Source organism: Cricetulus griseus, chromosome 4, assembly GCF_003668045.3.
Source record: "Cricetulus griseus strain 17A/GY chromosome 4, alternate assembly CriGri-PICRH-1.0, whole genome shotgun sequence".
Taxonomy (NCBI): domain Eukaryota; kingdom Metazoa; phylum Chordata; class Mammalia; order Rodentia; family Cricetidae; genus Cricetulus; species Cricetulus griseus.
Window position 1 is genome coordinate 97851736 of NC_048597.1, and position 27604 is coordinate 97879339.

The following is a 27604-nucleotide window of genomic DNA, read 5'->3' on the forward strand; positions in this document are numbered from 1 at the left end:
CTGAAGCTGATTGCCCAACTGTACATCAAACAATTGAAGAAAATTATTGTGTCTGTATTGAAAATCTACAGACTTTTCCCCTTAAACAATGAAATATAGCAATAATTTTAGAGGGTTTACATTGCATCCGTTGTTATAAGTAGAGAGGTAACAGAAGGTACAAAGTAAGATATGGAGGAGTTCTAGAAAATGCTATGCTATTTTACATAAAGAATGGGACCATCTGCAGGATTTCATACCCAGGGGGACTCTGGAATCACCCTTTGCCTTGCATCCTGGGGAATAGCTTGTGCTTCCAGTTTCACATGGGGAAACTGAGGCTCTGAGAGAGAAGTGGCTTTCTCAGGGTTATACAGAGCTAGGACTCAGACCTGGGCCATCAGGCTCCAAACTGGACTCAATGTTTTTCAATAGTGGGCTGCTAAGGAGTCAGGAATGGGCATGTGGATGGAGCGAGATGAGGAAAGGAATGTCCCCTGTTCCCCACAGGCTGTGCTCATCTGTGTGCATGGGTGAAAATGTGTGGGCCCACTTGTGTGTTTAACCACCTGCCCCGTGCATGTGAGCTTTCCTCTGCATGTCACACCCTGAGGTCCTGGCACCCCAGTTCCTATAGTTCAACTACTGCCTACTTGGGCATCAAAGCCATCTGTGATATGTCTCCCCGGTCCCCAGGAATGAATCCCTGCCCCATGGTCCTGGTCTTTGGGTGTCGACAATCCAAGATAGATCACATCTACAGAGAGGAGACGCTGCAGGCCAAGAACAAGGGTGTCTTCAGAGAGCTGTACACTGCCTATTCCCGGGAACCTGACAGGCCAAAGGTAACCCAGCCCATACTGGGCCACACTCAGTGTACACGAATGAGTATGCTTGTGCTTGCCAGCACACACACACACACACACACACACACACACACACACACACACACACACACCACCCCATGTTGGCCAGTCTTTATTGCCCACTTGAAACAATCTAGAATTACCCAAGAAGAGGAGCTCAAGGAAAATTGTCTGGGCTAGGTTGGCCTGTTGACATGCCTGAGGAAGATTTTCTTAATTGGGTAAATCAAGGCAGGAAGGCTAACCCTGAATGTATGCACAGCACCATTTCCTTTGGATGGAATGAAAAGCCAGGAGCAAGCTCAGCACTGATGGTCATGCATCCATTCCTTGCTGCCCTGGACTGTGGATGTGACTGGCTGTTTCCTGCTCCTGCCACTGGGATGTCCCCACCATGATGGACCTGCTCTAAAAATCAACCCTCTCTCCCCTAAATTGCTTTCATCAGGGTGTTTTCTCACAACAGAAAGGAAACTAAGACACCCCGCTTCCATGTGCCCCCCACTCAAACCTGCTCTGTATCAGAAGGCCTGGATAGGGCCGAGACCCTTGAAAATATTTAACAACTGCATTATGTGATCTCATTACATAGCCCAGGCTGGCCTAGAACTCACTCTTTAGCCCAACCCAACCTCGAATTTGTAATCCTCCTTGTCTCTACCTCCCAAATCCTGGGATTATAGGTGGATTGTATATTTTAATATGGTACATTGTATGTTGTGTATATTTTTCAACAATAAAGTACCTTTTTATATAGGACCTAGCTGGGCATGGGAGCCCACAACTATAATCCAAATACCTGGGAAGCGGAGGCAGGAAAATTATGAGCTCAAGGCCAGCCTGAGCTATACAATAAGACCATGTTCAAAAAAAATAATAAGTTAAAATTAAAAGAAAAGCTCAAAATATATTTTTGTTTTGTTTTGTTTTGTTTGTTTTTTTCCAGAAAGGGTTTCTCTGTGGCTTTGAAGGCTGTCCTGAAACTCACTCTGTAGACCAGGCTAGTCTCAAACTCACAGAGATCCACCTGCTTCTGCCTCCTGAGTGCTGGGATTAAAGGCGTGTGCCACCACCATCTGGCCAAAATATATTTATTTTACAGCCCACAATGAGTCAGCACTGATCAGAATAAACACAGGCCACAGGGCTGGAGCTCTGACTGCTGGAGATCCCAGGGACCAGGCTAGGACCTATAGCATGGAGAGAAGGGCAGTCGGAGGATATAGAAAGTGGCAGTCTGGTAACGGGGCTGTGGGGGGGGGCAGCAATCAGAAAAATGCCAGCCTCACATAGGAGTTTCTGGGTCACTAAACAAACTGCAATGGAGCACCTCTGTGCCCGGCTCGAAAGTTCCTAGCCTGCCCTTACTCCCACCATTGCTGTAACAGCCAGCTAATTGAGGGGGGTGGTGGAGGCTGGCAGCCCCTTACCTTGCTCTATCCCTGGCTTTCTGCCTTGAGTTTCTCTGACCCAATGGTAGCCACCACCCCTTGGGGAAAGGAGAAGGTAGCTAAGACCCTTTGTGTTTCAGTTACTTGTCTCCTGGCTATGACAAAATATGTATTAAAAGCAACTTAAATAAGGGAGGTTTTGTATGAGCTCACAGTTAGGGAATACAGTCTACAGTCCATCATGGCGAGGGCATCTCGGCAGGAACCTGAACCACACAGTCACATATGCATCTTCAGTCTGAGAGCAGAGAGAGGTGAACACTAGTGCTCGGCTTGCCTTCTCCTTTTTTATTCAGTCCAGACCCCAGCCTATGGAATGGTGCCACCCATATTCAGGGGAGGCACACCCACCCTCATTAACCCAGTCTAAGGATTCCCTCACAGACACCCCCAAAGGTTCATCTCCCAGGAGAGTCTAGGTTTTATCAAGTTGACAGTCAAGATGAACCATACATGCTGGGGCGGTCCCCTGGAGGTGACTTAGGGAGCACTCCCCCAGCTCCCCAGAAGGTCCTCAGCAGACCAGCTTGAGCTGCCCTCACACACGGTGTTTTAGTCCCCGGTTGTACTCTTTCTTGTCCCTGGTCCCATTCTCCTGAGGTCACTTCACAAAATATCCCCCTACCCACAAGCCCCCACATCACGCTCTGCTTCCTTTGGGACTAGGACACAGGAGGCTCTCATAGCGACCCCCTCTCATCGTTCTCTTCTGCAGAAATATGTGCAGGATGTGCTGCAGGAGCAACTGGCTGAGCCTGTGTACCGTGCCCTGAAGGAGCAAGGAGGCCACGTTTACGTCTGTGGGGATGTCACCATGGCTGCCGATGTCCTCAAAGCCATCCAGCGCATAATGACCCAACAGGGGAAGCTCTCAGAGGAAGATGCTGGTGTGTTCATCAGCAGACTGAGGGTGAGTGACAGCTGGCAAGCAGGGTCCGGGAGTTTCCCCCTCACCCAATCTGTGCTCATAATTCAGGGAGCTCTTTTTGTCTTTATGACCTTGGTTTTGCCTAGCCATGACTGAGGGGAGATGAACCTGAGAGGAGATGCAGGTACACACACACACACACACACACACACACACACACACACACACACACACACACACACAGTCAGGATAGTTTTAAGCTCGGGTATATGAAAATGACAAGTGTGTGAGCCTGTGGGTAGTTATACAGATGCCATCCTGACTCAACGCTTCCTGACACCCCAAGCCAGGCTGTCCCTCAGCCCGTGCAGTTGCATATGGTTGGCATGGCACAAAAAGGCTCATCCAAAGGGGTCAGGTGGAAACTGGAGGCTCATACGCTTGATCTCTAAACTGTGTGCCTCAAGTGGAGTATGACTGCCCTAAAGGAAGGGCCTTTTCTTTTTTTTTTTAAGATGTATTTATTTTGTATACAGTGTTCTGTCTGCATGTACCCCTGCAGGCCAACCAGATCTCATTATAGATGGTTGTGAGCCATCGTGTGATTGCTGGGAATTGAACTGAGGATGTCTGGGAGACCAGCTAGTGTTCTTAAACCACTAAGCCATCTCTCCAGCCCCCCGAAGGAGCCTTTTCTTAGTGCATTCAAACCAATTACAGCTATGACAGTTTCCCTAGCAGAGTCCCAACTACATGACTACCACCCCGCAAGTGGAAACTGAATCCCAGAGGTGGCCCCATCCCGCCACTGTTTTCTTAAATGAAACAATCAAGTTTGGGGAGGGGGACAGCAGAGCATGTCATGGTACACATGTGGAAGTCAGGGTGTTTTTTTCCTTCTGTCACGTGAGTCCTAGGGATTCAACTCACATATCAGGCTTTGTGGAAAGTACCTCTACCTGCTGAGCCATCTCCCTGACCCCAAGCAGTAACCAAACATTCTTTTAGAAGCTCTTCTCCTAAACTTCATTCTAAAGCCCAGCAAGGGGAAAACGATTTCTGCTAGAAATTGGCCAGGAACTGTGGAAATGGCTAACCACGTAAAGTGCGTGCCGTACAAGCTTTAAGACCTGGGTTCGAATCCCCAGCACTTACATAACTGCCAGATGGGCATGACAGCCTGCCTGTGGCCCCAGCACACACAGAAGGCAGAGCTGGGGGACTTCCAGTGCAAGCTGGCTATGAGACTAGATGTATCGGTGAGTTCTAGGTTCAAGTGAGAGACCCTGCCTCAGTCCATAAAGTGGAGAGTGATCAAGAAAGACACCCAATGCCATCCTCCAGACTTCATATGTGTGCACACACATTTGTACCCATGTGACTAAACTTACACGGGGGAAGGTAGAAGGCATGCTGGGTAGAAGGGATGCTGTGGAGCCTGCCACTTCCTTGATGTCTTTGACACAGTTCCCTGGGAACACTTGCATAGCTTCCCAGGAACTTTTCAGACCCCCCCCACTGGAAATGAACCACTCTGCTGCAGAAGCTGGGTGCTGGAACTAAGTACATCATAGACCCTGCCAGCCAAGCCAAGCTCCTGGCCACCGCCCTCATCAGCATTGAGATCAATCTCTCCTCCTAATCACAAAGATGCCTCTCTTATAGAATGTTCTTCTTGGGGCTGGAGAGATGGCTCAGTGTTTAAGAGCACCGGCTGGGTTCAGTTCCCAGCGCCCACGTGATGGTTTACAACTGTTTGTAACTCCAGTTCCAGGGGATCTGACACCTTCACACCAATGCACATAAAATAAAATTAAATAATTTTTTTAGAAAGTAATATTCTTCCTAACTGCCTAGTCCTCCCTCACTTCTGCAAGGGAGTTCCCAACACTTGTTCTGAATCTGCCCCTGCCCCCAACCCTGCTTGCTTTCTTTCTCCTAGGGTCTTGTGCATGTTAGGGAAGTGTTGTACCACTTAGCCATATCCCCCACAGCTACTGTCTTTTTCCTCTCCCTTCTGCTGGTACCAATAACCTGGAACATTTCATACATACTTAATTCAGCCTTGCTAGGACCTGAACTTTCAGAGGAGAGTTGAAAGGAGGAGGCTTCCTTTGGGCTTCTTTGCTTCTTCAATGCTAAGAATCCTCAAGGCAGACACCCTTTTTCCAAATGCTTACCTCATAGATTCTTTGCCACCCAGCCTCAAGAGGCACAAAATGGCAGAGAACTGCTAACACACAGCCTTAGAGACCAAAGATACCCAAGACTCAGCCTTTGTCTTGTCTGGGTATATGCTATTCCACATATCACTCTGGCTGTCCCTCTCCAACCCCTTACCTGTCATTTGATCCATCCTCTGGCCATTCCTGTCCATAGGATGACAACCGGTACCATGAGGACATCTTTGGAGTTACCCTTCGAACTTATGAAGTGACCAACCGCCTTAGATCTGAGTCCATTGCCTTCATTGAAGAGAGCAAAAAAGACACAGATGAGTAAGTCTTTCCCAGCCCCAGGAAGAGGGGCTGCAGCTGGGGATTGCCTGGTTTTCCCATGGTGGGGGTCCCCAGACCAAAATGCATGGCTGCAACCCTGCTGCTACCTGGGCAAATGGTTGCCCATTTGAGGCCAGCTTGAGCTACACATGGAAACCTCCTCTCAATAAAACAAAAGAAAGGGGCACATATTCCAAGGTTACACCAGCCCTGCTGAGTCTAGCATTCAAAAGTTAGGGTGCGGTGCTTATCAAGCCCTCTAGGGATGCCAAGGATCCAGAGCCCTGTCATATTGCTGCTCTGGGTACAGAGTCCAGTCTAGAATGCCCCCTAGTGGAATGATGGTCTCTCCACCAACTATTGTAGCTTTTGATGCTGCTTGCCCCCGCCCCCGCCCCGCCCCGCCCCCGCCCCGCCCCCACCCATCCCAGAAGTCACTGGGGACGTTCTCATGGATCCAAATTAAAACAGATAGTATCTTGACAATTTCACTCAGCCTCTAGAAGTTGCTGGAAACAGCCTGAAGCATCGTGAGAGTGGTATGGAGTCTCACTATTTAAACCTTGCCTCCCAGGGAGCAGAAGATCCTGATGCCATCCTCATCCTTTCCCCTCTACCCCATTCTCTTAAAACAGGTGGGACTCCACTGTCTCTTTCCCAGTCAGAAAGGCTCTGTTTCCTGAGCCTTCTCACTGCTTCTCCAGGCAGCTCTGCTATCTCCAAACGCTCTCTGTTCACTCAGCTTACACCACTGTTGCATGTGCATACATTCTTATCTATGTGTCAGGTGCCTTCAGAGGCCAGAAGGTAGAGTTGGTTGGACTTGGAGTTAGAGGCAATTGTGACCTGCCACACACAGGTGCTGGGAACCGAACTGGGTTCTCTGGAAGAGCAGCAAGTACCTTTTAACCACTAGGACATCTCTCCCACCCCTTCTGGTTTGTTTATTGCTTGTTTGGGGTTTGCTTTTTTGAGACAGTCTGTGTAGCCCAGGCTAGCCTGAACTTGCTCTCTTACTGCCTCTGTCTCCCAAGTGCTAGGATCACAGGTGCACTAATGTCACACCCAGGTCACCTGCAGGAAGCTAAGGAGCCTGGCTTCCAAGCCACTAACACCCTCACTCTCTCATCCAACAGGGTTTTCAGCTCCTAACTGGATCCTCCTGCCCATGGGATGGTGGGGTGGCCGCCCCAAGTGCCCAAGCTAGGGCGGCCGCAGGTTGACTAAACGTGGACACACACGGCTGAACCTTCCCCGAAGGACCCCATGTGACCCCACCCTGCCTTTTGTCCTGTTGCTGTGTCCTGGTCCGTCCTTCCCCACCGGGCTCTCTTACCCCACCCCCAACCCTGGGTTTTCTCCCTGACTCTTCAGCCTTATACCTGCTTATACCCTGCAGTGGCACTTACAAAACTGCATCGTCCCTACCTGCTTGCTGCCAGGGGCAGGTTGCAGTGCATGAAACCACTGGGTCATGGCTGTCACTCCTGTTGGGGTCTGAAGGCAGCTGGCACCGGGCTTCAGAGTCACCCTGAGCCAGTCCCTTGACCACTTCAGCCCCTCCCATCCGTTTTTTATGGGGTGTGTATGTAGGTGTTGGGGGGGCAGCTAGGTCACTCTCTGTCTTCTAGCCTGATGTTCAGTGCCATGAAATGTGTTCCTAGCTATTGTTAATCTCTCCCATGCCCATCATGGCAGATCCATGTCAGCCTCTCTGAAACACATCAAGCCCCCTTACCAATCTAGGTGAATCGGTCATAGCAGGAGACAGGTGGGTGATGAAGAGGAAGGTGTTCCTGAGAAGGAGCCAGCCATAGAATCCCCGGTGTTCAGAGTCTGACCCCATCAACAGAGGTCTATTGGGAAATTTACCCATTCCCACATGCCCCTGCTGGGCCACCAGATTTTGAGCCCCCTGCCCCACCATGGGCCGAGCAGCCAGGCTGTGCAGGGAAGCATGCTGAGAGTAAGGACTTTGCAACCAAGGAATAGTGTTTGGGTAACTCTGTTTGTCCCTATTAAATGAATGGATGGGCCTCCTTTAGTGTTTCAGAGCCTGGGAACCAATGTCAAGGAAGAGGAAGTCAACTGCCTCTTATTCCTCCAAATGGGCTTGCCTCCTGCTTGAGCCCAATTCCCTCCCCCACCCCCAAAACAGCAACATAGGAAACAGTGAGAGTTCTCACCAGGACAGGTTGGCTCTCCCAGGCAATTATCTTCTGAGTCAGCAGAGTGATCCCTTATCTGAATGAGTAAATAAAAGCTACATCACACAGCACTGACAGTCAAGAAACCCTTATGGCCCCCAGTTCAAGAGGTTAGCTCTGAGTCCCATTATCTGTGCTCCGGTTTGGTTTTGTGAGGGAGAAGAAAAAAAAAATTCCTCTATGTCCGGAGCCAGAGTCTGGCTTTCCCGATGATAAGTATGGGGGCTGCCAAAGTGCCAAGAACTTTACAGTTGTGGGACCCAAATCCTAAGGGCTTCCTTTCTTCCTTCCTTCCTTCTTTCCTTCCTTCCTCCATTTCATTCTTTATTCTTTCCTCCCCCACCCCACCCCGACAGGGTCTCCTGTTGCCCAGGCTGGCTTTGAACTCATGACCTTGAATTCCTAATCCTCTTGCCTCTACTTCCCTACTGCTAGGATTACAGGCGTTCACTACCACATCCAGTTTATGCTGTGCTGGGGGGTCAAACCCGGGACCTCCTGCACACCAGGCAAGCACTCTACCAATTGAGCTACATCCCTGGTCCTCAATTCCCAACCTGAAGTTCAGAGACAAGTCGCATGTTGCACTGGACACCCCCACGGTGCCCCATCATTAGCATGTGGACTTTGTCCCAGTTACCACCTCCTTTAGTAGCAATGTACTCGGTCCCTTCTGTAGCCTGGAGGCAAGGCAGCAACCTCCTACTGTCCCTCCCGCACAGTTCTCACCACTTTCTTCCCAGGACTTTCTTCTCAATCCTTCAAGCCCCTGCGGATACTTCCTAAAATGTATCCATTTCCCCAGATCCAAATGGCTGTGCCCAACCTCCATCAAAGAGCCGTCTCTCTACACACCAAGCTGCATGCATGCATGAGTGATTTTTCCACCTCTGAATAAGGAGTGCTTACTATGTGACGGGCTCCTCCCCACCCCCACCGTATATCCCGGTGCTCCCAGTAGCAGGTGGACAGATGGAACCTTCCTGTCACTTGCCAGAGAGTCCAAAGACATGATTACATAACCAGGTTCAAGAGGGACTTTGGTTTTTCAGTGCTAGAGATGAGACCCAGGACTCACATGTGCCAGGCTGAGCTAAGTTCCCAACCCCCATGGGAGAATGTTTTAAAAAGACCTTTGAATTCTTAACACAGGCAGCTTCCTTAGCTCCTGGCTAGAAGGCCAGGGACTGGCTGGATGCCTTTCTCTTCCAAAAAGCGGCCCTAAGTTGCTTGTTCAAAGGTTGAGCAAGGTGAGCATCTAGAGTGGGTCAATACTGCCATCTGCTGGTGATTTTTAGCTCAGGCCCACAGCCTGCAACAAAAGCAAACTGCAGCTTAGACTAAAAGAGCAGAGCGGGCAAGCATTTTCCGAGACCCAGTTTGTAGCCAATTTGACCTCACCTTCTACGTTGGCAGTAGCTCCAACCCCTCTTTACAAAATCGGGTTTGACCAGGAGGAAGAAAATAACCCATCAAAACAGGAGGGTTGGAGACTTAGGTTCCCTGCCATCCCTGTGACACCTGTCCCCAAGAAGTTGAACCTGTGGGAGGGAAGAGGGTTCCCTGCATGTCCTTGGAGAAGAAAGCAGGTGACTTTGGGGGGAAAGTGCTTAGATCTCCATATAACATTTCATAAGCTGACCCACATGCTAATTCTGCCTTGTCTATGCAGAAGGCCTGGCTCCTTGGCATTTCCGAGAACCCAGATTCTACCTGAGTGGGTAGCTTTAATGAGATAATGCTCCATGGCAGTGCCAACTCCTGTTCTAATGGGCTTCCATTTTCCCCTTACAACTGGTAGACGACTGCTTTCCAACATCAAGAATATCGACATCACTAGCTTGAGCGAGGGGAGGGGCAGGCAGATTCTTCAACTGAGTCAGCAATACTTGCTATTGTCTGTCGCAGAGAGTGAAGACAGATAGTAGAGAGATGCTGGCCCCCAGTGGACAAGAAAGTCAGTCCTCAGGACAAAAGAAGAAAGATGAATCAGCCAGTAAACACGGGACCAAGGGTGTGGATTTCCCAGGCAAAGACCTGCTTTGGGATCCAAGAGTTCAGGTTTCCCCTAAATCTGGGGCAAAATGGAACAGTTCCAACCCTGATGTCTGAGTCCCCCATGCCTGTGGCATCTCTCTCTCTCTCTCTCTCTCTCTCTCTCTCTCTCTGTCTGTCTGTCTCTCTCTCTCTCTCTCTCTCACACACACACACACACACACACAGAGAGAGCTTTTCATTGTGCCCTAGGAAAGCTCTAGGCTTTTAGGTTGAATTCAGCCAAGGTTTTCTTATATTTTCCTTCATTCTTGTGTTCTGCCTCCTCAGGACCCATCCTTGAGAGGTTCAGGCTGCCCTGTTTTTTCTATTTTCTCATTACTGCCAGACCCCACCTAGAGAGAAAGACACCCAAGAGGACACATTGACCGAGCTGTGTCTTGAGTATGAGGATCCAGGGACCCCTGGGCATCTGTTTTCTATTATAAGTTGGAATGTTAATCCCCAAAGCCAAAATGCTCCAAAATCTAAGATGCTTGGAGGACGAGTGAATGAATGCTTTAGTTCATCCACAAAATGATTTAAAAGAATGGATAGACTGGACGTGAACTCAAGGGTAGAGTTTGCCTAGCATGCAGAGTCCTAGATTCCATCCCAGCACCATAAGTAAAATGCCTCAGGCTATGTATGTAGAGTATATGCATGAAACATAAATGGATTTCATGTTTAGAGGTGGGTCCCATCTACCAAATATTCCATTATGAATATGCAAATATTACAATTTTTGAAAAATCCAAAATCAGAAATACTTCTTGTTGAAAATATTTCATCAAAGTAGTCAACCTATCCTAGGCAAGGGAGATGGAGATATTGGGGTGAGCATGCCTGCTATGTTTATGAGTCTTTTTTGGGTCTGACACATCTGAGTGGCTCTGGATAATCGGGCATCTCTGACCCAAAGCAGTCTGTTCCTAACGAAGTGTCCCTGGAAGGCAGAAGCAAGGGTGACTTTGTAAACTGATACCCTCCATCTCTTAGACAAGTCAGGACATGGAAGTGACCAGGTTTGGTCATGACCTCTAAGAGATTCTAGCCAGGAGCCCACTAACCTCGGCCTTCCTGTTTGGAGCTGAATGAGTCTTTGTAGCATGGGCTGTCTTGGGTATTATAGGATGCTGAATACCATCTGTGACCTTTCCTACTAAATGTCTCTAGCAGCTTCCTGCCATTTGTGACAGCCACAAAGGTCACTAGAAAGAACTAAGTACCCCTGAGAGTGCAGGACCTTCCTCCATTGGACTTTTTGAGTCCCAGGGGCCATGGAACTGTCTACCTGCTACTTCTGATTACAAACCTGGAGGAAGCCAGAAGCCTGCCTTGGTTCAATGGTTGCTTCTCTAACCTGCTTCAAACAGGTCCAAAAGCCTTGTGGCTAGAGTGTGGTTCAGTGTTTTAAGACAAATGGCACTGTGGGAGCCATCTCCCAAGCTGGGTCTGAGGCTATCCCCTGTTCCCATCCCCCCTTTGTACCCCAAGCTCTGTCGCCCCACTTTTGTCACTGTGTTGTCCTTGTGACTGTATGACCCACTCCAGGCTCAGCAATTGCTTGCCGGAAGTACCACATCCCACATGGGTTCAGGTTATACCCAGAATGTTCACTGTGGGGTTATAGGGAGTGGTGGTGGGTGTGGGTAGAGCCCGGGTTCAATCTCACCACACACAAGCTGTCAGAAACTCGGATGCCCGCACCCACCTATGACGTCTCTATGCTGCTAATCTCTGCCAAGTGTCCCGTGTGCTCCAGCACTGCCACCTGCCCCCACCCCCTCCTCGAGGTTGTCCAGGCTGTGTTCTTGCATGCTTCTCTTCAATATAATCCTCACCTTCTCATTTTATGGGATTCAACACAAAGTCTACTTATGCTTGTTTGCATTATGGTTAAACTATTAAAAAAAAAAAACTTGACTGACTTGCTGGCTCATGTCGTTTGTCAAATTGGGTTGGAATGTCATACATCCCCTACCACAGTCATGGGTTGGGCATCCAAGTACTTATTGAGAGTAGAGGTAGCTGACAAGGGAGGACTATTGGGAAAAAGAAGTCTCTTGGGTGTCCTGATTCAGAGCCAGAAAACTAGATTTTATCCATCAGTCCCTCTTGGGCCATTGCACTCCAGCCAATTGACCCCTGGGGACCCTCCTGGATGCTAGCAGGATTGGGGGACGGACTAGGTCTCCATTCCTCATGCACCTACCCTCATTTACAACACTCCTTCTTATCACAGCCACACCCCTTGTAGGAATTGTTGCAGGAATTTTTGTTTGTTTCTTTACTTTTTGAGATAAGGTCTCTTGACCTAGTTCTGGCTGTCCTGGAACTCACTCTGTTGACCAGGCCTTGAACTCACTATGATCTACCGGCCTCTGCCTCTTGAGTACTAAGAGTATAGACATACACCACCACTGCCCAGCTATTTTATGTTGATTTAAGCCTCTAAGTCAAGGCTAATTCTCTAAAGCATAGTTGGTAGGAATCTAAAAGGCTGGATGGAGATGTAGTTTGGTGATGCAATGCTTGGTGAGCTTGTATAAGGCCCTGGGCTTCTTAGTTAAGACCTGAAAGAGAATGGAGGGGGGAGAGATGAAGAAGGGGGACTGGATTAGTCTGTTACTGTTTCCTTGCCTTCTCTGACTTCTGGAAGCTTCCTAAAATCCTTGGCCTATGGCCCAGCTTCACTCAAGAGAGTGTTTCTCAACCCCAGCTATACTCTGACCTTTGCCCTCCTGCTCCCTCCACCTGAAGGCCTGCATAATGATACCAGAACACTCAGTATAAGGTCTGTCGAAAGTTTCCTGACTTCAACACACCTGAGAAGTTCCTTTCACCATTACAAAACGATTAACGTTCATCAGCTTCTGGCAGTCAGCCTAGGGGCATGTTTGGGAACTGTTATCCTGACTCCAAAAGACTCTAGATCCTCCTCATATGCAAAAACACAGCCCAACTGGTTATCTGTGGGGTTCATCCATTCAGTCAGAATCCAGTGAGGAGATACTAGCCAGCAGCAAAGCTCACCTTCCAGGGGAAGAGGGAGCAAAAAGAATGGAGAAGACTGACAGGAAAGTTAAACAGGTGGGGGAAGGTGACTTCAGGGACACTCAAAGAAGGTGAGAGAGGGTCAGACAAGCCACGAAGGGAAAGTGAAGCCGGCTGAACCCAACCATGCATCTCTCTAAATCCAGAGAGACCCTCGAACACCCCAGCAGAACATTTGACCCACCTTTAAAAAGATTTTCATTTTAATTATGTGCGTATGTGTGTATTGTACAGGACTAGTCAAACAGCCAACATCGTCATGAATTCAGCTGTGCTCTCTTACCAAAAGTCCTTCCAGGTGGACTTGTTGACTGTTGACCATCGGTCTTAGGGGAAGCAGGGTGGTCTGGGACTAGCACTTGTAGCCATTCCTCCCAAACAAGTGTATTCAATTCTGCCCTAAATGCAGGTAGTCTGAGCAGGGAACTAGAGTATACAGGTTGGGGTTCCATCTACATGGCCATGGGGACATCATCAGCCATGCTGGGTACACACCCTCCAGTGCAGCTTCTCTAAACCTGCTCATGCTCCCTCCCATAATGCCTTGCTTTACTCTGTAGGTAAGTCTCAAACCCATTGATTCCCCATTTGGTGGAATTCATGCCTCAGTTTGTCATGGTGACCTTAGGAGGAGGGGTTCATGATGTCTGTGTCTCCTCCAGGGAAGGGATTTTAGCAACAGTGTGTATGCACTTGAGTGCCCACAGAGGTCAGAAGAGGCCATCAGATCCCTGGTCCTGGAGTTACAGGTGGTTGTGAGCCTTCTGACTTGGGTGCTGAGAACCAAACTCGGGTCCTTTGCCAGAGCAGTACATGCTCTTAACCTCTGAGTCATCACTCCAGCCCTTTTATTGATTTTTTTTTTTATGGCACACACAGTCTTGTGCATGCTGGATAAGGACTCAACCGTCGAATTAGATCCCTAGCCTCTGATTTGTTGGTGGTGATATTGTGTGTGTGTGGTTGGGGGGAGAATGAGCTCAACCTTAGTTCTCATTCCCCAGGGACCATCCACCTTATTTTTTGAGATATAGTTTCTTATTAACCTAGAACATCCTGATTCCTGACTGACCTGAAAGTCCCAGGGACCTGCCTGTCTCTGCCACTACCACCCCCAACCCCCAAGTGCTGGGGTTATAAGCACTAAACGCCACCCTTGACTTTTCTTTCATTCTTTTTCTAATTATTATTTTTAAAACACTTTGTTTTAATTTTTATCCATATGTATGTCTATGCCACACACTTGCAGATGCTAGAAGAAGGTATCTGATCTCTTGGAGCTGGAATCACAGGCAGCTCAGAGCTGCCTGGTGTGGGTGCCAGAAACCAAATTCAGGTCCTCTGGAAGAGCAAGCCATTGGTGCTCTTAACTGCTGAGTCATCTCTCTGGATTCTTTCTTTCATTTTAACCATGGGTTCTGGGAATCAAACTCAGGTCCTTACACTTACAAGTGTTTTACCCATCGAGCTGTCTCTCCAGCCCCTTCAACCCTTGTTCTCTCTCTCTCTCTCTCTCTCTCTCTCTCTCTCTCTCTCTCTCTCTCTCTCTCTCTCTCTCTCTCTCAGAGTATCACTAAATAGTCCAGGCTGGCCTCCAACTTGCAAGCCTCTATCTCAGCCTCCAAACTCCTGGGATTACAGGGGTGTGAAATACCACACCTGGCTTCAGTGAGGATCTGAGCCTAGCTGAATAGTAGCTTGCTTTCCTTTGCATGAGCATCTCACAGGAAGGAATGCCTGCAGCATGGAGCTAATGAAGAATAAGACTACACTGGGGAATGTCCCTTGAAAAGTCCCTTTATCTTTCATGGGAAGAACTTACCAACTCCTCTGTGAGTATTTCCTTTCTTAGAGGGACTACCAAACAGGACAAGTCCCAGGCCTTCAAACTCTAGGGTCTGCCTGTGCCAGTGGGAGAATTCAGCAGTCACAGTCCATTCTATGGGGTCCAGAGAATGATCTGTGGTTTTTATTTATTTTAAGCATATGGGCATTTTGTCTACATCAATATCTGCACACCAGAAGAGGGCATCGGAGCCCATAGGACTATGGCTATAGACAATTTTAAGCCACCATGTGGGTGCCGGGAATTGAACCCAAGTCCTCTGGAAGATCAGCCAGTGCTCCTAACCGATGAGAGGTCTTTTCAGCGAAAATGGATTGGTTGATTGATTATTTTATGTATTAGGGCAATAATTTGGTTTCAAATTGATGAGCTGATTAGGTAGACAGTCAAAATAAAAATAAAAGAATGAGAGGAAGAAACAAAATATCAGCTCAAGCACTCAAAACATCAAGCCTGGGGGGGGGCAGCGCATGCCTTTAATCCCAGCACTTGGGAGGCAGAGGCAGGCGGATCTCTGTGGGTTTAAGGTTAGCCTGGGCTACAGAGTGAGTTCCAGGACAGGCTTCAAAGCTACACAGAGAAAACCTGTCTTGAAAAACAAAAACAAAACTACAACAACAACAAGAAAAGCCAAAATTAACTTTTGAAGTCGAGGTGGTGAGCCAGAGTACCCCTTGGAACTTTCACCCTCTCTCCATTTTTATATTGTTGCCTCAAGGGCACAGTACTCTTACTCTTGGCCTGTTTTACTGTTCTTTCTCCTGACTGTCACTGAGTTAGGGAGGGTGAGCCCATCCAGGAGGACACTAGACAAAGACATGCTTGAAGTAGAAGAGGGAGCCCTGTTTCCAGACCTAGCTTTGTCCGTGGGTTCAAACAGCACACGCCAGCTTACCAGCATGACATACTTTACACAGATACTTAGATGTTTGGGGCAGGTGAAAATCAGGGGCCAGTGAGGCAGAAGGGCTCATCCAGTCTGAGATCATGAGACATGTGTTCCTGCACTCCAAGCAGGCTCCACTGGAAAACAGAATTGTCAGCAAAGGTCTCAGGCAAGGGAGGAGCTGGACCCAGAAAAAAAAAAGGGGGTGTGTCTGTGTATGAATTTGTGTGTGCAATTGTCTATCAGTATGGGAGAGGGGTGGCAAGGATGGCTTTCTGAAACAACCCAAGTCTATGGTTTCTAATGAAATAGAGGAAACACCCAGATATGCCCCCAAGTTCTGTGGACTATGAGGTCACTTGCTTTTATTTAATTTTAAAAGCCACCAGGTTTAGAGGTTACACAGCTAAACTATGTGTCTTTAGTCTCCCCAACTGGCTCTTCTCACAGCAACAGCTCAGATAACGGTTGTTAGGTGACTTTTCAAAGATGGGAAAGCCACTGTCTTCAAAAATCGCTGACTCCTATTTGGAGTCAAGCACTCAAAATTCACTGATGCTCGGCATTTTGAGCAGTCACAAGTCCCCACTGTGACTGTCTGCCTTGCACCTCCAAAAGAGGCCAAAAGCTTCATATTTTATGATATAAACATAATGTTAAGAAGGTGGTTTAACCACATGTCCTTTTGACAAAACATTGCTGGTAGATTTTTCCCAACCTAGGGCCTCCCAAGCATAGGCAGCTTTTGGCCAGTTCTGTGGTGTCAGGAATGCATTCCCTCCCATGGAAGAGGCCTCAAATCCAGCTGGGAATGGAGGGTGAAGAGGAGTACCATGGGATACTGTCTTCTCGATGGGACATGGCCACTGCAATCATGAACACAGCAGCTGTGACTGCCTTTTGGGGGCTTGGAGGAGAAAAGAAAAGGAGCAGAGGGCATGAGGGAAGGGTAGGGTAGGGTAGGGTAGGGCAGGGTAGGACAAGAAAGAGTAGAAAAGGGTAGGGAAGAGAAGGGAAGGGAAGGGAAGGGAAGGGAAGGGAAGGGAAGGGAAGGGAAGGGAAGGGAAGGGAAGGGACTACTTGGTAAGAAGGGGTCAGAAAGAGTGAGAGGGGATAGTTGGGGGTGAACATGATCACAGTGTCTCCTATACAAGTATAATACTGTCCAAAATGATTAAGCTTTATTTTAAGTGTTTATATAAGAGGTGTTGGGGTGTGGGTGGGTATGAGCCTGTGAGTGCAGGTACTTGAGGATGCCAGAAGAAGGTGCCAGATTCCCCAGAGCTAGAAATACAGGAGGTTGTAAACCTCTTAACATGGGTGTCCTGCTAGTGTTCTACAAGAGCAGTACATGCTCTTAACCACTGAGCTATCTTTCAAACCCTCACACCCTTCCCTGAGCAAGGTATTTTAACTAAATAAGGATGAACTCCTTCCTCACCTGGGTGCGTGCAAGTGAGTAATAAAAGTGAGCCTTTTGATGCAAAGAAGCCAACATAACCACCCTTGGATCACACCAATTCTACAACCTTTTCAACATGTATCCCATGGAGAAACATGAACATTAATTACCAGTTCCCAGATCCATAAGGGTCTCATCTCCAGTCTCATTCCCTACTCCTTCAACCTCTTTCCTTTTTAAAAAAGATTTTTTTAACTCCTGTATATCTATGTCTGGGTGTACATATCACATATGTACAGGTGCCCCTGAAGGCCAGAAGAGAGAAAGCATCGGATCCCCTGGAGCTGGGGTGACAGGCAGTTGTAAGCTGTCTGACATGAGTGCTGGGGACTGAACTTGGGTCTTCTGACCGAGCCGCAGGCTCTCTTAACCACTGGGCTCTCTCTCCAGTCCTCATCCCTACTTCTTTATGTCAGTTCTTGGAGAGGCTTGAGGCCCCTATATCTGGATCCTCATCCACTTAGCAAATATACTGTTTCTTGTAAAACTCTTTACTTCAATAGCTGTCAGATTGTGGTGGCCAAACAGAACTGGCCCAACCCGGCTCAGGCCCCTTCTATAAAGTGGCATTTCATTTGCATATAACCTGCACACAACATCCATGTACCAAAGTCACCGTAGGCAGCCTGCCATACGCAGTAATAGGTGATTACTATATGCTTTTGGGACAATCATGAAAGTCTATACAAATGCAATACAGATGCAGTTTTTATAGTTCCTATTTTGTTCTTCAAACAGGGTCTTTTGTACCTTAGGCTAGCCTCAAACTTACCATGTAACCAAAGATGATGAACTCCTGATCCTCCTGCCTCCACCTCCCAAGTGCTAAGATTAGATTAAAACACCATACAGCAGTTTATTCATTGCTAGGAGTAGAACCTAGGGCCTCGTGCATGTTAGGCAAGTGCTTTACCCACAGCACCACATCCCAAGCCCATCTGCTGTTGGTATTATTGTTTAGGATGCTTTTTGTTGCTTCTTTTTATTTTTTTTTTATGTGCATTGGTGTTTTGCCCGCATGAATGTCTGTGTGAGGGTGTCAGATCTTGGAGTTACAGGAAGTTGTTAACTGCCATGTAGGTCCTGGGAATTGAATCCCAGTCCTCTGGAAAAGCAGTCAGTGCTCTTAACCACTGAGCCATCTCTCCAGCCTCGGTATTATCGTTTTTAAACAAGTTCGTGTGGCCAGGCCTACCTCAAACTCTGAATTGCCCTACCTCAGCCTCCTTGAGTTTCTGGGATTACAGGCATGCATCACCACATCTGACTCTTTAAAGTAATTTTGATTCCCCCCCAGTCATTTTGCCAGTTGGTTGGTCCTCCTGTCTCTGCCTCCCTAGTGCTAGGACTAAAGATGTGTGCCACCACTCCTGGCGTGTGTGTGTGTGTGTGTGTGTGTGTGTGTGTGTGTGTGTGTGTGAGAGAGAGAGAGAGAGAGAGAGAGAGAGAGAGAGAGAGAGAGAGAGAAACCATTTCTCATTTCTTTTTTTCTTTAAAAAATAAAGAAATATTTGTTAGGTTTTTATTACCTGTGCCTTTAAATTATAGTATAGAACAAAGCTCATCAATACCATAATTTCTTTATGCTGTCTTATATTCCTTCTTATATGTATCAAAACTCATACTTGACAATGAGTTCTGGGTTGCAAAAGAGGATTTATTTTTGCACCTGTCTAATGTGCCTTTGTCCACCAGCCAAACAAAAATGTATGCAAGTGTTATTCTTTTTTTTTTTTTTTTAATGTTGGACCTCTCATATGCTAACCTACTGCCTTACCACAGCTTCACTTCTTAAAGTATTTCCTTGTGAAATGTGTCTGTACATATATAGTCTCTATCCCTTTAACAGGAAAAACTTGTATGTGTACTTTTGGAGGTGTTGTTTTTTGGTTTTGTTTTATTGTGATAAAGTAAGCAAACTAGGCTGTGTCCCTCTGAGCCACTGCAGTTCAATGACATTAAAAACATCCACTGTCAAGATTTTCTCATCACCCCAGTCAGAAAGTCAGCATTCATGAAGTAACCCAAAGGTCAGAAGAGATGGCTGCTTTTCTAGAGGAGCCAGGTTCAATTCCCATCATCCACCATGCAGCTCACAACCATCTGTAACTCGAGTTCCAGGAGATCTGCCACCTCTTCTGGCCTCCCTGGGTACCAGATACATATGTGGTACACAGACATACATGCAGACAGGCAAAACACACACACACACACACACACACACACCTTAATTTTTCAAAAACAATAACCTTCATTTTCCTCCTTCCCCTTAACCTTAATAACCTTAAGCCTACATTCTATTTGATGAATTCATCTTTCCTATGTTTCCTATGAGGAGATCTTGTGGAATTTGCCCTCTTGTGTCTGATTTTTCTGGGCACACCACCCTCGGGAGTCACCTTGTAGTAGTAGCAGCAGCAGAATTTACGTTTTACTTGTGGTTTTGAGGCAGTCTGTCAATTTTTTTTCAGGGCCTGAAGTTTCTGGCCAGAATCATTACCCAGATTTTTTTTTTTTAGAACGGGCCTGGGAAACATCTCTTTGAAAATGTAAATATCAAGGAAGACCCAAGTCCCTGCCTCTCTGACACCAGGGAGGTTTAGCCAGGCTTTTTGTTCCTAACTGTAACCACCTGTTCGATAAACATTTGTAATGTGTTATTTCTTGATGCACAAGGCAGTTGGCTGGCTTGGTGGATCCCTAGGCCAGTCTAGGATGAAGGAGGAAAGACTGTCTCAAAGAAGGAGGTCACACCTCCTACCCAAGAACAAATTATGGTGAGCCTTGGGAATTGGCAAAGGAAGCCTGGGCTCTGTGGATAGAGCTTCCTGTATACACAGTGGGGTTGCTCCTGCTGTCTGTACACTTGCCACTCTGTCATCTCGTTGCCACCCTCTCTGTGACTGTGGCTCGCTCTGTTGAATTCTTGCTCAATAACAAAACTGGTCTCTTCATTTGTAAAAGGCATTTTGACTGCCAGATCTTTTTTTCTCTATCTCCTCAATGATCATCTTTGATTATCTTTGGTCATCTATGGTCTGGCGCCAGGTTGCACAAGGAAAGGGACTCCTGCCACTAGATCATAGATGACCAAAGATAACCTCCTAACAAACTCACTAGTCAGCAGCTCCCAGCTGCAGGGAGGATAGCTGGAAACAGTTTATCCAGGTCTAAGTACCACCAATGAGGATTTGCAACAGCTCAGGATCAGGGCCAAGGCTGTCCAGGGCCACAGAGGGAACCAGGCAGAGGCTGAGGCCAGAGACAGATGTGGTCTTTGGAAGCCAGGCTTTGAGAGTCCAGGCTGGAGCCAAGTATCCCCAGCTATAAGCACATTGTGACTGTACAGCTGGCTTCTGTTCCACCAGTGTAGGGCTTACAGTGAGGTCTTCTGTCCTACCTCAAATGTGAGCACCTGCAGCCACAACCACTCTGGGTTGAATGCAGTACTGCACAACCCATGTGAATGTATTCACTTAACACCCCTAGCTGCCCTAGTAAGTAGGAAAGTATTCTACCCATTTTACAGATGGGAAGGTAACTTTTTCTAGCCCAACAATTGGCTAGACCTATGCAGTCTGCACCAGCTTCATTTCTGTAGCTGTGAAAAAAAGCAACTCAGAATAAAGGGTTTATTTTAGTTCACAATTGCAGGTTACAAGGAAGTCATAGTGGTGGGAATCTGAGACAGCTGGTTACGTCACTTCCGTGGTCCAGAGCAGAAAGAGATGGACGCATACATGCTTGCTTGTGCTCAGATGGATTTCTCCATTCTTGTACAACTGAGGACCCCCTTGCCTAGGTATGGTGCCACCCACAGTGGGTTGGGGCTTCTTATACCAGTTAATTAAGGTAAACCCCCTCCATTTCAGATGTGCCACAGGCCAACCTGATGTGGACAATCCTTCACAGAAACTCTCCTCACAGGTGATTCTAGACTGTGACTGTTGGGAGAGATGTTGGGCCCCAGCCTCCATGGGGTCTCCCTGAGTTGATAACCACAGATGCATCCTGTTTTCTAGTCATGGATTACAGCCTGGGCCTTGCCCCACGGGCATTAAAAAATACGAGCTCTTACCCCTGAGTTTTTTCCACTGTGCCATAAGTCTATATATAAGGCTGCTCCCTCGCTGCAAAAAACACAGACATACACACATTATCTTAGCGCAAGTGACCGGACGGCTGCGTTTTTAATTAAATCTCCAGGTTTTCACCCAATACTCAGACTTAGGCGTGGTGCAGAACCCACAAGTGGAGGTTCCATTAGACTTAGTTGTGGAGTGGACGCCACATGTGACAAGTTCGACAGCAAAAGCTAACTATCACACAGCCCATAGATAATTATGAAGGATCTTTGCCAAGGAAGTAGGAATCCAGAAGAGGGTCTTCTGGTCCTTAAGGGGGCTTCAGACCAGAAAGTAGACACATGCAGAACAAACGGTAATATGCAAAGGAAGGGATTGTGGCAAGGAGAGGAAGGGAGCAATCAGAGAAGCCAGGCTGGGGGGGTCAGCAACTGGAAAAGAGAGTCTTGGCTGAAAGTGCATCCCAAGCAACAAAATGCACCCAGGAGAAGGAGACCAGTGGGGGGGGGGGAGGAGATAACGACTATCTGGGCTCTGCTTGGGCTGGAGGAGGAGAGAATGGCCTCAGCCAAGGACAGGCCATGTCTGTCCTTTTGTAACAATGTTAGGGATTTCAGATTTGTTTCTAAGGACAATACAGAGCCATGGATGGCTTGAGGGATCTGCTGAGACATTCCACCAGGTTCTAACCCAGAACATCTGAGTTGAGGGGAATTCTTGACCGTGGCCTTTGTAAACCATAGTCAGAATACACATTCTTGAGATTCAAGGACTCTGATTTTGTGATAGCTGTGTTTGTTCCCACAGACAGGACCTAACAACGAACTGAACTCAGTCTTGTTGGCTTGTTTTTCTTAAAGGAGAGATGGAGATTGCTCAGCAGGTAAAGGTGCTTGATGCCAAACCAGATGACCCGAGGCCCACGTGGTGGAAGGACAGAGCCAACTCCTCCTGCAAGTTGTCCTCGACCTCCAGATACACGCACCACCCACACATGAGCACAGGAAACAAATTAAAGTGTGACTAAAGGTGTTACTAAAGGTTCTCCTATGGCCTTCACACACACACATGCGCGCACATACACACAGCATTAGAAAAATACTACAGCAGAGGCAAGCACTGAAAATACCAACTACACCCGGTGACAATGCCTGCTTTAAGGGTTCAAATCCAGATTTTTGTTCCCTATGGCTCAACCAGTGATTCATGTTTATAAGTATTGGTTTTCTTAATGGCAGAATGGGTATACATATGGTAATTATTATATTGCCAGTGAGGGCATAACCATCCCCAAATATGAAGGAGTTGAGTGAAAGCCAATTGCAAGTGGACAACATAAACACCTCTAATGTCACACTCAGCACTTGGGAGTCAGAGTCAAAAGGATCAGGGGCTTAAGGTCATTCTGGACCCAGTCACATACAGGAGCGTTCTCCACCGTCCTTCGAGGTGTCTAAAAAAAAAAAAAAAAAAAAAACGGGACATAGATTCAGGGGTTAATACTATTCCCCACATCATCAGAGGGCTAGCAATATGAGTTCCCAAGAGGCAAACTGTATGCTTGGTCCAGCACCCCACTGGAGAATGAGTTAGTCCTGGGGAAGGCCAAATTACTTCCAGAAAGCGATTGGCACAGAAGTTAGATAACCATAACAACTTAATTTGGGACTAGGGATGTAGAGTGCAGGCCTAACCTGCACAAAATACTGAGTTCCACCCATCCACCCCCTACTCTACCCCCCCCCACCTTTGAAATATATCTTGTGGTGTGTGCCTATAAATACAAGCTCTTGGGAGGTGGAGGCAGGGGGACCAGAAGTTCAAAGTCATGCTCCTATTCAGCCTGGACTACATGAAACTCCGAAACTCAAACTGTAATATAGCTCAGCTTTTGATCCTCCTGCTTCAGTCTCCTCAGAGGTGAGGAGTCAGAATAAGCCATCATGGCCAGCTTTAATTTTTAGTTATTGTGTGTGTGTTTGTATACTCATGTCATAAAGTGAAGGTGGAGGCCAGAGAATCTGTGTGAGTCAGTTCCCTTCTCCTCCTATGCTGGTTCCGGGATTGGAACTCTGGTTGTCAGGCTTTTCTGCTGAATCATCTCACCGGCTCCCCACTCCCAACTTTTTTTTCTTTTTGGTTTTTTCGAGACATGGTTTCTCTGTGTAGCCCTGGCTGTCCAAAAACTCTATCTGTAGACCATTCTGGCCTCGAACTCACAGAGATCCACCTGCCTCTGCTTCCCTGGGAGTGCTAGGATTAAAGGCCTGTGTGCACCAGCACTGCACCACACAATGCCTCACGAATTGAATTTGCGTGTCATCCTTGCACGGGGGCTATGCTAATGTCCTCTGCATCGTTCCAATTTTCGTGTATGCGCTGCCGAAGCGAGCACCCAGCTTTCTTTTATTTATTTAAATGCTGTTGGGATCATCAGGACCAGGGAAGCCATCTCAGCAGCCAGCCTTAGTCTCCTCCAGCTCTTGTCCCTTGCTCTAGGCCGAGTGGGCGGGCCTGGCACGGGCGGGGCGCTCCTAAGCCACGCCCCTTGGAGGGCGTGGCGGGTTTTCGTGAGCTCCTTATCGCGCCCGCGCGCGCGCGCCCGCGCAGCGGCCCCTCAGGTACGCGGACAAGATGGCGGCGGTAGCGGGGGACAGCGCTATGGAGGTGGTGCCGGCTCTGGCCGAGGAGGCCGCGACCGAGGCGACGGGCCCCAGCTGCCTCGTGCAGCTGCCGGGCGAGGTGCTGGAGTACATCCTGTGCAGCGGCTCCCTCACGGCGCTCGACATCGGCCGCGTGTCCAGCACCTGCCGTCGGCTGCGCGAGGTGTGCCAGAGCAGCGGCCAGGTGTGGAAGGAGCAGTTCCGGGTGAGGTGAGCCGTCCGCTCCGTTCCCGCAGCGCCTCGGGCCCGGGCCTCGCGTGGCCCCCCCGCCACCCTCCGCCCGCGCGCCGCCCCCTCCACCCGCTTCCCGCGGCCGCAGACAAAGGCCTGGGCCGGGGCCTCCGGAGCCCCGATGGGGTCGCCTCAGCCGCCCGCAGCCCGGCCTCCCGCTCAGCCCGGCGGCCGCGGCCTCCCGAGGCCCCCGGCTACGCGACGCGCATCTTTTGTGGCCCGCTCGGTGCAGGATGTTTACGTGCAGGCAGCATTGCGTGCCTTCCCGGCTGACTAGGATGCCGGGATCGGACCTGCCATCCCATCTCGTGACCTTGGGGGGGGGAGTGGGGGTTGGAGGAGGTGATGTCCACCTCCCTTCTCGACAGCCTGGGTCTTCCATTCCGTGATAAGACACCCCCCGGCCGCCGCCGCCTTTTGCAGTGTGGGGGAAATCAAATGAGATGCGGTCCCGGATTGCAGGGCCTGGTGCTGAGGAGGCGCGCCATCAATGAGAACCGTTAGCATCATCGCCGTGATTGTGGCCACCACAGGGATGGGGGGGGTTATGCTGGCGGTGGAAGCATTGCCTTCGTGTCGCCACGGCAAGGTCACTGCATTGAATAGTGAGGGAGTGCATGTATGCCCGATGGAGATTGCAACTGGAGCCACTGCCAGCCCCCCCCCCCCATTTTCCCCGCAGACTCCTCCGCTGTCAGTGGTTTCGCAGTCTCCACTGAGCTGAGAAGGGTGTTTTCTCCCCTCATAGGTGGCCCTCCCTGATGAAGCACTACAGTCCCACCGACTACGTCAATTGGTTAGAGGAGTATAAAGTTCGGCAGAAAGCTGGGTTAGAAGCACGGAAGATTGTAGCCTCCTTCTCCAAACGGTTCTTTTCAGAACACGTAAGCACCTGTTATGTAGCTCGGGCTCTGTGTGTGTGTGTGTGTGTAACTACATGTTTAAGTACATGTGTATGCTCGCCTTAGCTGCTCGGCTCATACTGCTGTTTCCCTTTTCAGTGCTCACACAACCCCTTACACGGAGTCATTGTGTCGTCCTCCCTCCCATCCAACAACAGGGAGCCATTTGTCCCTGCCAGCCCTACTTTTCTAAAGCCAGAGAGAGTGGGGTGTTGAGGACGGGGAGGGATACATAGGGCGTTGCCCATTGGGTCCAGATAAGCGTTCTCTTCAAGATTGTTACACTTGCTTTGTGCACCCCCACCCCCCCTCCTCGTGATCTGAGAGTCATCAGTGATTGGATACTTGCACTTGTTTTCCCAGAAGGCTGCTAAAATGAATGTGGCCCTACTTTAGTAATGAGCCTCGTTATTTGTTAATGTACCTGTGTTGTTATTTAAGAAAAACAGCACACTGGGTGCACTGGAGAAAGATGCTGTGTGACAGGGTTCAAGCAGAGGGGTTTTTTATTAGGAAAAGGGATCATTAAAAGGGGAAAGGGAAGGGGGAAGACCTCCGGCATCTGGAGACCGAAGCAGCAGGAGAGAGGAAGGGGGGGGCGGAGAGAGGAAGAGAGGATGGGAGGTGGGCAGGGTCTTTTTAAAAGGAAACAGTAAATACAGGTGGCACTCTTAGTGGCTGCAGCTGAGGGCCTGTCCTGTCAGAACCCCAAGGACTGGCCAGTATAGATGCCTGAATACTAACAACCAGGATTCAAAGCTGCCTACAGATCAGTTCCATTGCTCTCCCAAAGAGAACTACCCTGCATCCTTTGCTCCTTGCAGTTTAGGATTTTTGTTACCACTGCTGCTCTTTGTTCTGTTTGAGTAGTTTCACCATGTAGCCCAGGCTGGCCTTAAACTCATGTCCAGCCTTCTGAGGGACTGGGATTAACAGTAAGCATCATCAGGCCTGGCCCAAGTTGTATGTTGCTTTTCCTCAGAGGCTGAAATGTGTGTTTCTTTGATGGTTTGTCTTCCCCTTGTCCAGAATGCCCCATGGAAATCAGTTTTCACTCCTGATGCTATTTTTCATAGGGCTAGGAAATTGTCCCCTCATATTTTCAGTTCCTCCACAGATTGAGCATCTACCAATAGAGCTGATACTGTTTGTTTTATTGTTCTGGCTCGATGGAGGTTGTTTTCTCAAGATTGCTTCTGACTTTCCACTCTGCTGTTAACAGAATATGAAGAGTGTTTTCGGTTTCGAAAGGGAAGATTTGAACTTTCAACACATTAAACTCAGTCCCCCATGGGGACTACAAATAGACATTCTCTGATTTGTTTGTATAAAATGCTTATTAATGGCAGAATGAACCAAGGTTTTGTTCAGCCTGGAACAGTGGCCTAGCCAGTCTATAATCACAAGTGTTCAGTACTGACTTAAATGTGTACACACACATAGGTATTTTGGTGCAGGGTGTGTATGATGCAGTTGGTCACAGCCTCTCCTTGTAAACCAACTGGGTTTGTGTGTGCTTTTAACAGTCTGCCTTTATCTAATAACATGGATTGGTGAGCTTTCCCCTTCTCCTTTCCCTGTACCGCTGCTTGCTTCATTAGAAGCATGTGGAGGGCTTTGAACACAACAGGGGCATACTTAGGGTGGACTCAAAGGTGGGTGATTGATTTGGCTCAGCACTCTGGTGCTCTTAATTTCTCCACATGCACACAAGTTAACATGAAACACTGTAGCTGCTGTTATGAGGAGAACTGGGGAAAATGCCAGGACTTTAACCCAGGAGTCTTAATGTACCAACACCTCAACACACATGTACCTTCACCTCAGTAACCATTGCACCATTCCCTCAGCATTTGTGTATCTCCACAATAGCACAGGTGTACCACTGTCTCAATGTGCAGAGCAGAATGCACCTCTAGGGAGCCTTGGGAGCACCTCTGCCTTGGGCTAATGCCTCTGGCCTCTCCTAGTTGTGTGTAACTGAGACCTTGGGAGATTGGAGACTTGCAGCCTCAGCCTGTGTGAGCTCTTCCAGTCTGAGAAACTCCCAGACTGTGAGAGTGTCAGGGTATGACTACAAGCACCAGGGCCTGAATGTGATTTCCATGTTGCTTTCTGCTCTGAAGGCCCTAGGAGTCAGTGTGTAAGAGCTGCTGTCACTGTCCCAATGTGCTCAGCTGTGTATCTGCCAGTGTCAGCCATGCTAACTCATGATTGAGGCCTCCTGTGTGTCTTCCCCATAGGTTCCTTGTAATGGCTTCAGTGACATTGAAAACCTTGAGGGGCCGGAGATCTTCTTTGAGGATGAGCTGGTGTGCATCCTAAACATGGAAGGAAGGTAAGCAATGGCTTGCTCGGATCATCATCATATAATTGTAGAGGGAATTGTCAGGTGTGTGAGGAAGAGCACTGGTGTTTCCAGATACTTCACTTCTTGCCACAGTTATCATTTTGAAAAGCTCTGTGTATGTGAGATCAGCACACCAGGACAATTGACACATTGTCAGTCCCTGCAGCGGGCTCCTCATCCATGGAATCAGCCAACCTTGGATCAGAAATATCCAGAAAG

General features: G+C 48.4%; 2 protein-coding genes and 2 non-coding genes across 5 annotated transcripts in view; 2 read left to right on the forward strand and 2 right to left on the reverse strand.

Annotated features, from left to right (window-relative positions):
- The window catches only part of Nos1 (nitric oxide synthase 1), a 79042-nt gene extending 73376 nt beyond the window's left edge, over positions 1–5666 (forward strand). Inside the window, exons 26-28 of the mRNA XM_035444176.1 lie at positions 676–824; positions 3012–3206; positions 5544–5666. Of these exons, the coding sequence (XP_035300067.1) occupies positions 676–824; positions 3012–3206; positions 5544–5666 (467 nt within the window). The remainder of the gene's footprint in view (positions 1–675; positions 825–3011; positions 3207–5543) is intronic.
- A 13080-nt stretch (positions 5667–18746) lies between these two features.
- On the reverse strand, positions 18747–18874 carry LOC113835510. The gene has a single exon (XR_003485098.1). It is a non-coding gene; the product is annotated as a small nucleolar RNA SNORA40 (small nucleolar RNA).
- A 4653-nt stretch (positions 18875–23527) lies between these two features.
- LOC113835502 lies at positions 23528–23634 on the reverse strand. Its single transcript, XR_003485091.1, has one exon. It is a non-coding gene; the product is annotated as a U6 spliceosomal RNA (small nuclear RNA).
- Positions 23635–23873: 239 nt separating this feature from the next.
- Fbxo21 (F-box protein 21) overlaps positions 23874–27604 on the forward strand; it is a 34594-nt gene continuing 30863 nt past the window's right edge. For both annotated transcript variants that reach the window (XM_027414180.2, XM_027414181.1), the window contains exons 1-3: positions 23874–24112; positions 24882–25017; positions 27279–27373. In XM_027414180.2, coding sequence (XP_027269981.1) covers positions 23874–24112; positions 24882–25017; positions 27279–27373 — 470 coding nt within the window. The remainder of the gene's footprint in view (positions 24113–24881; positions 25018–27278; positions 27374–27604) is intronic.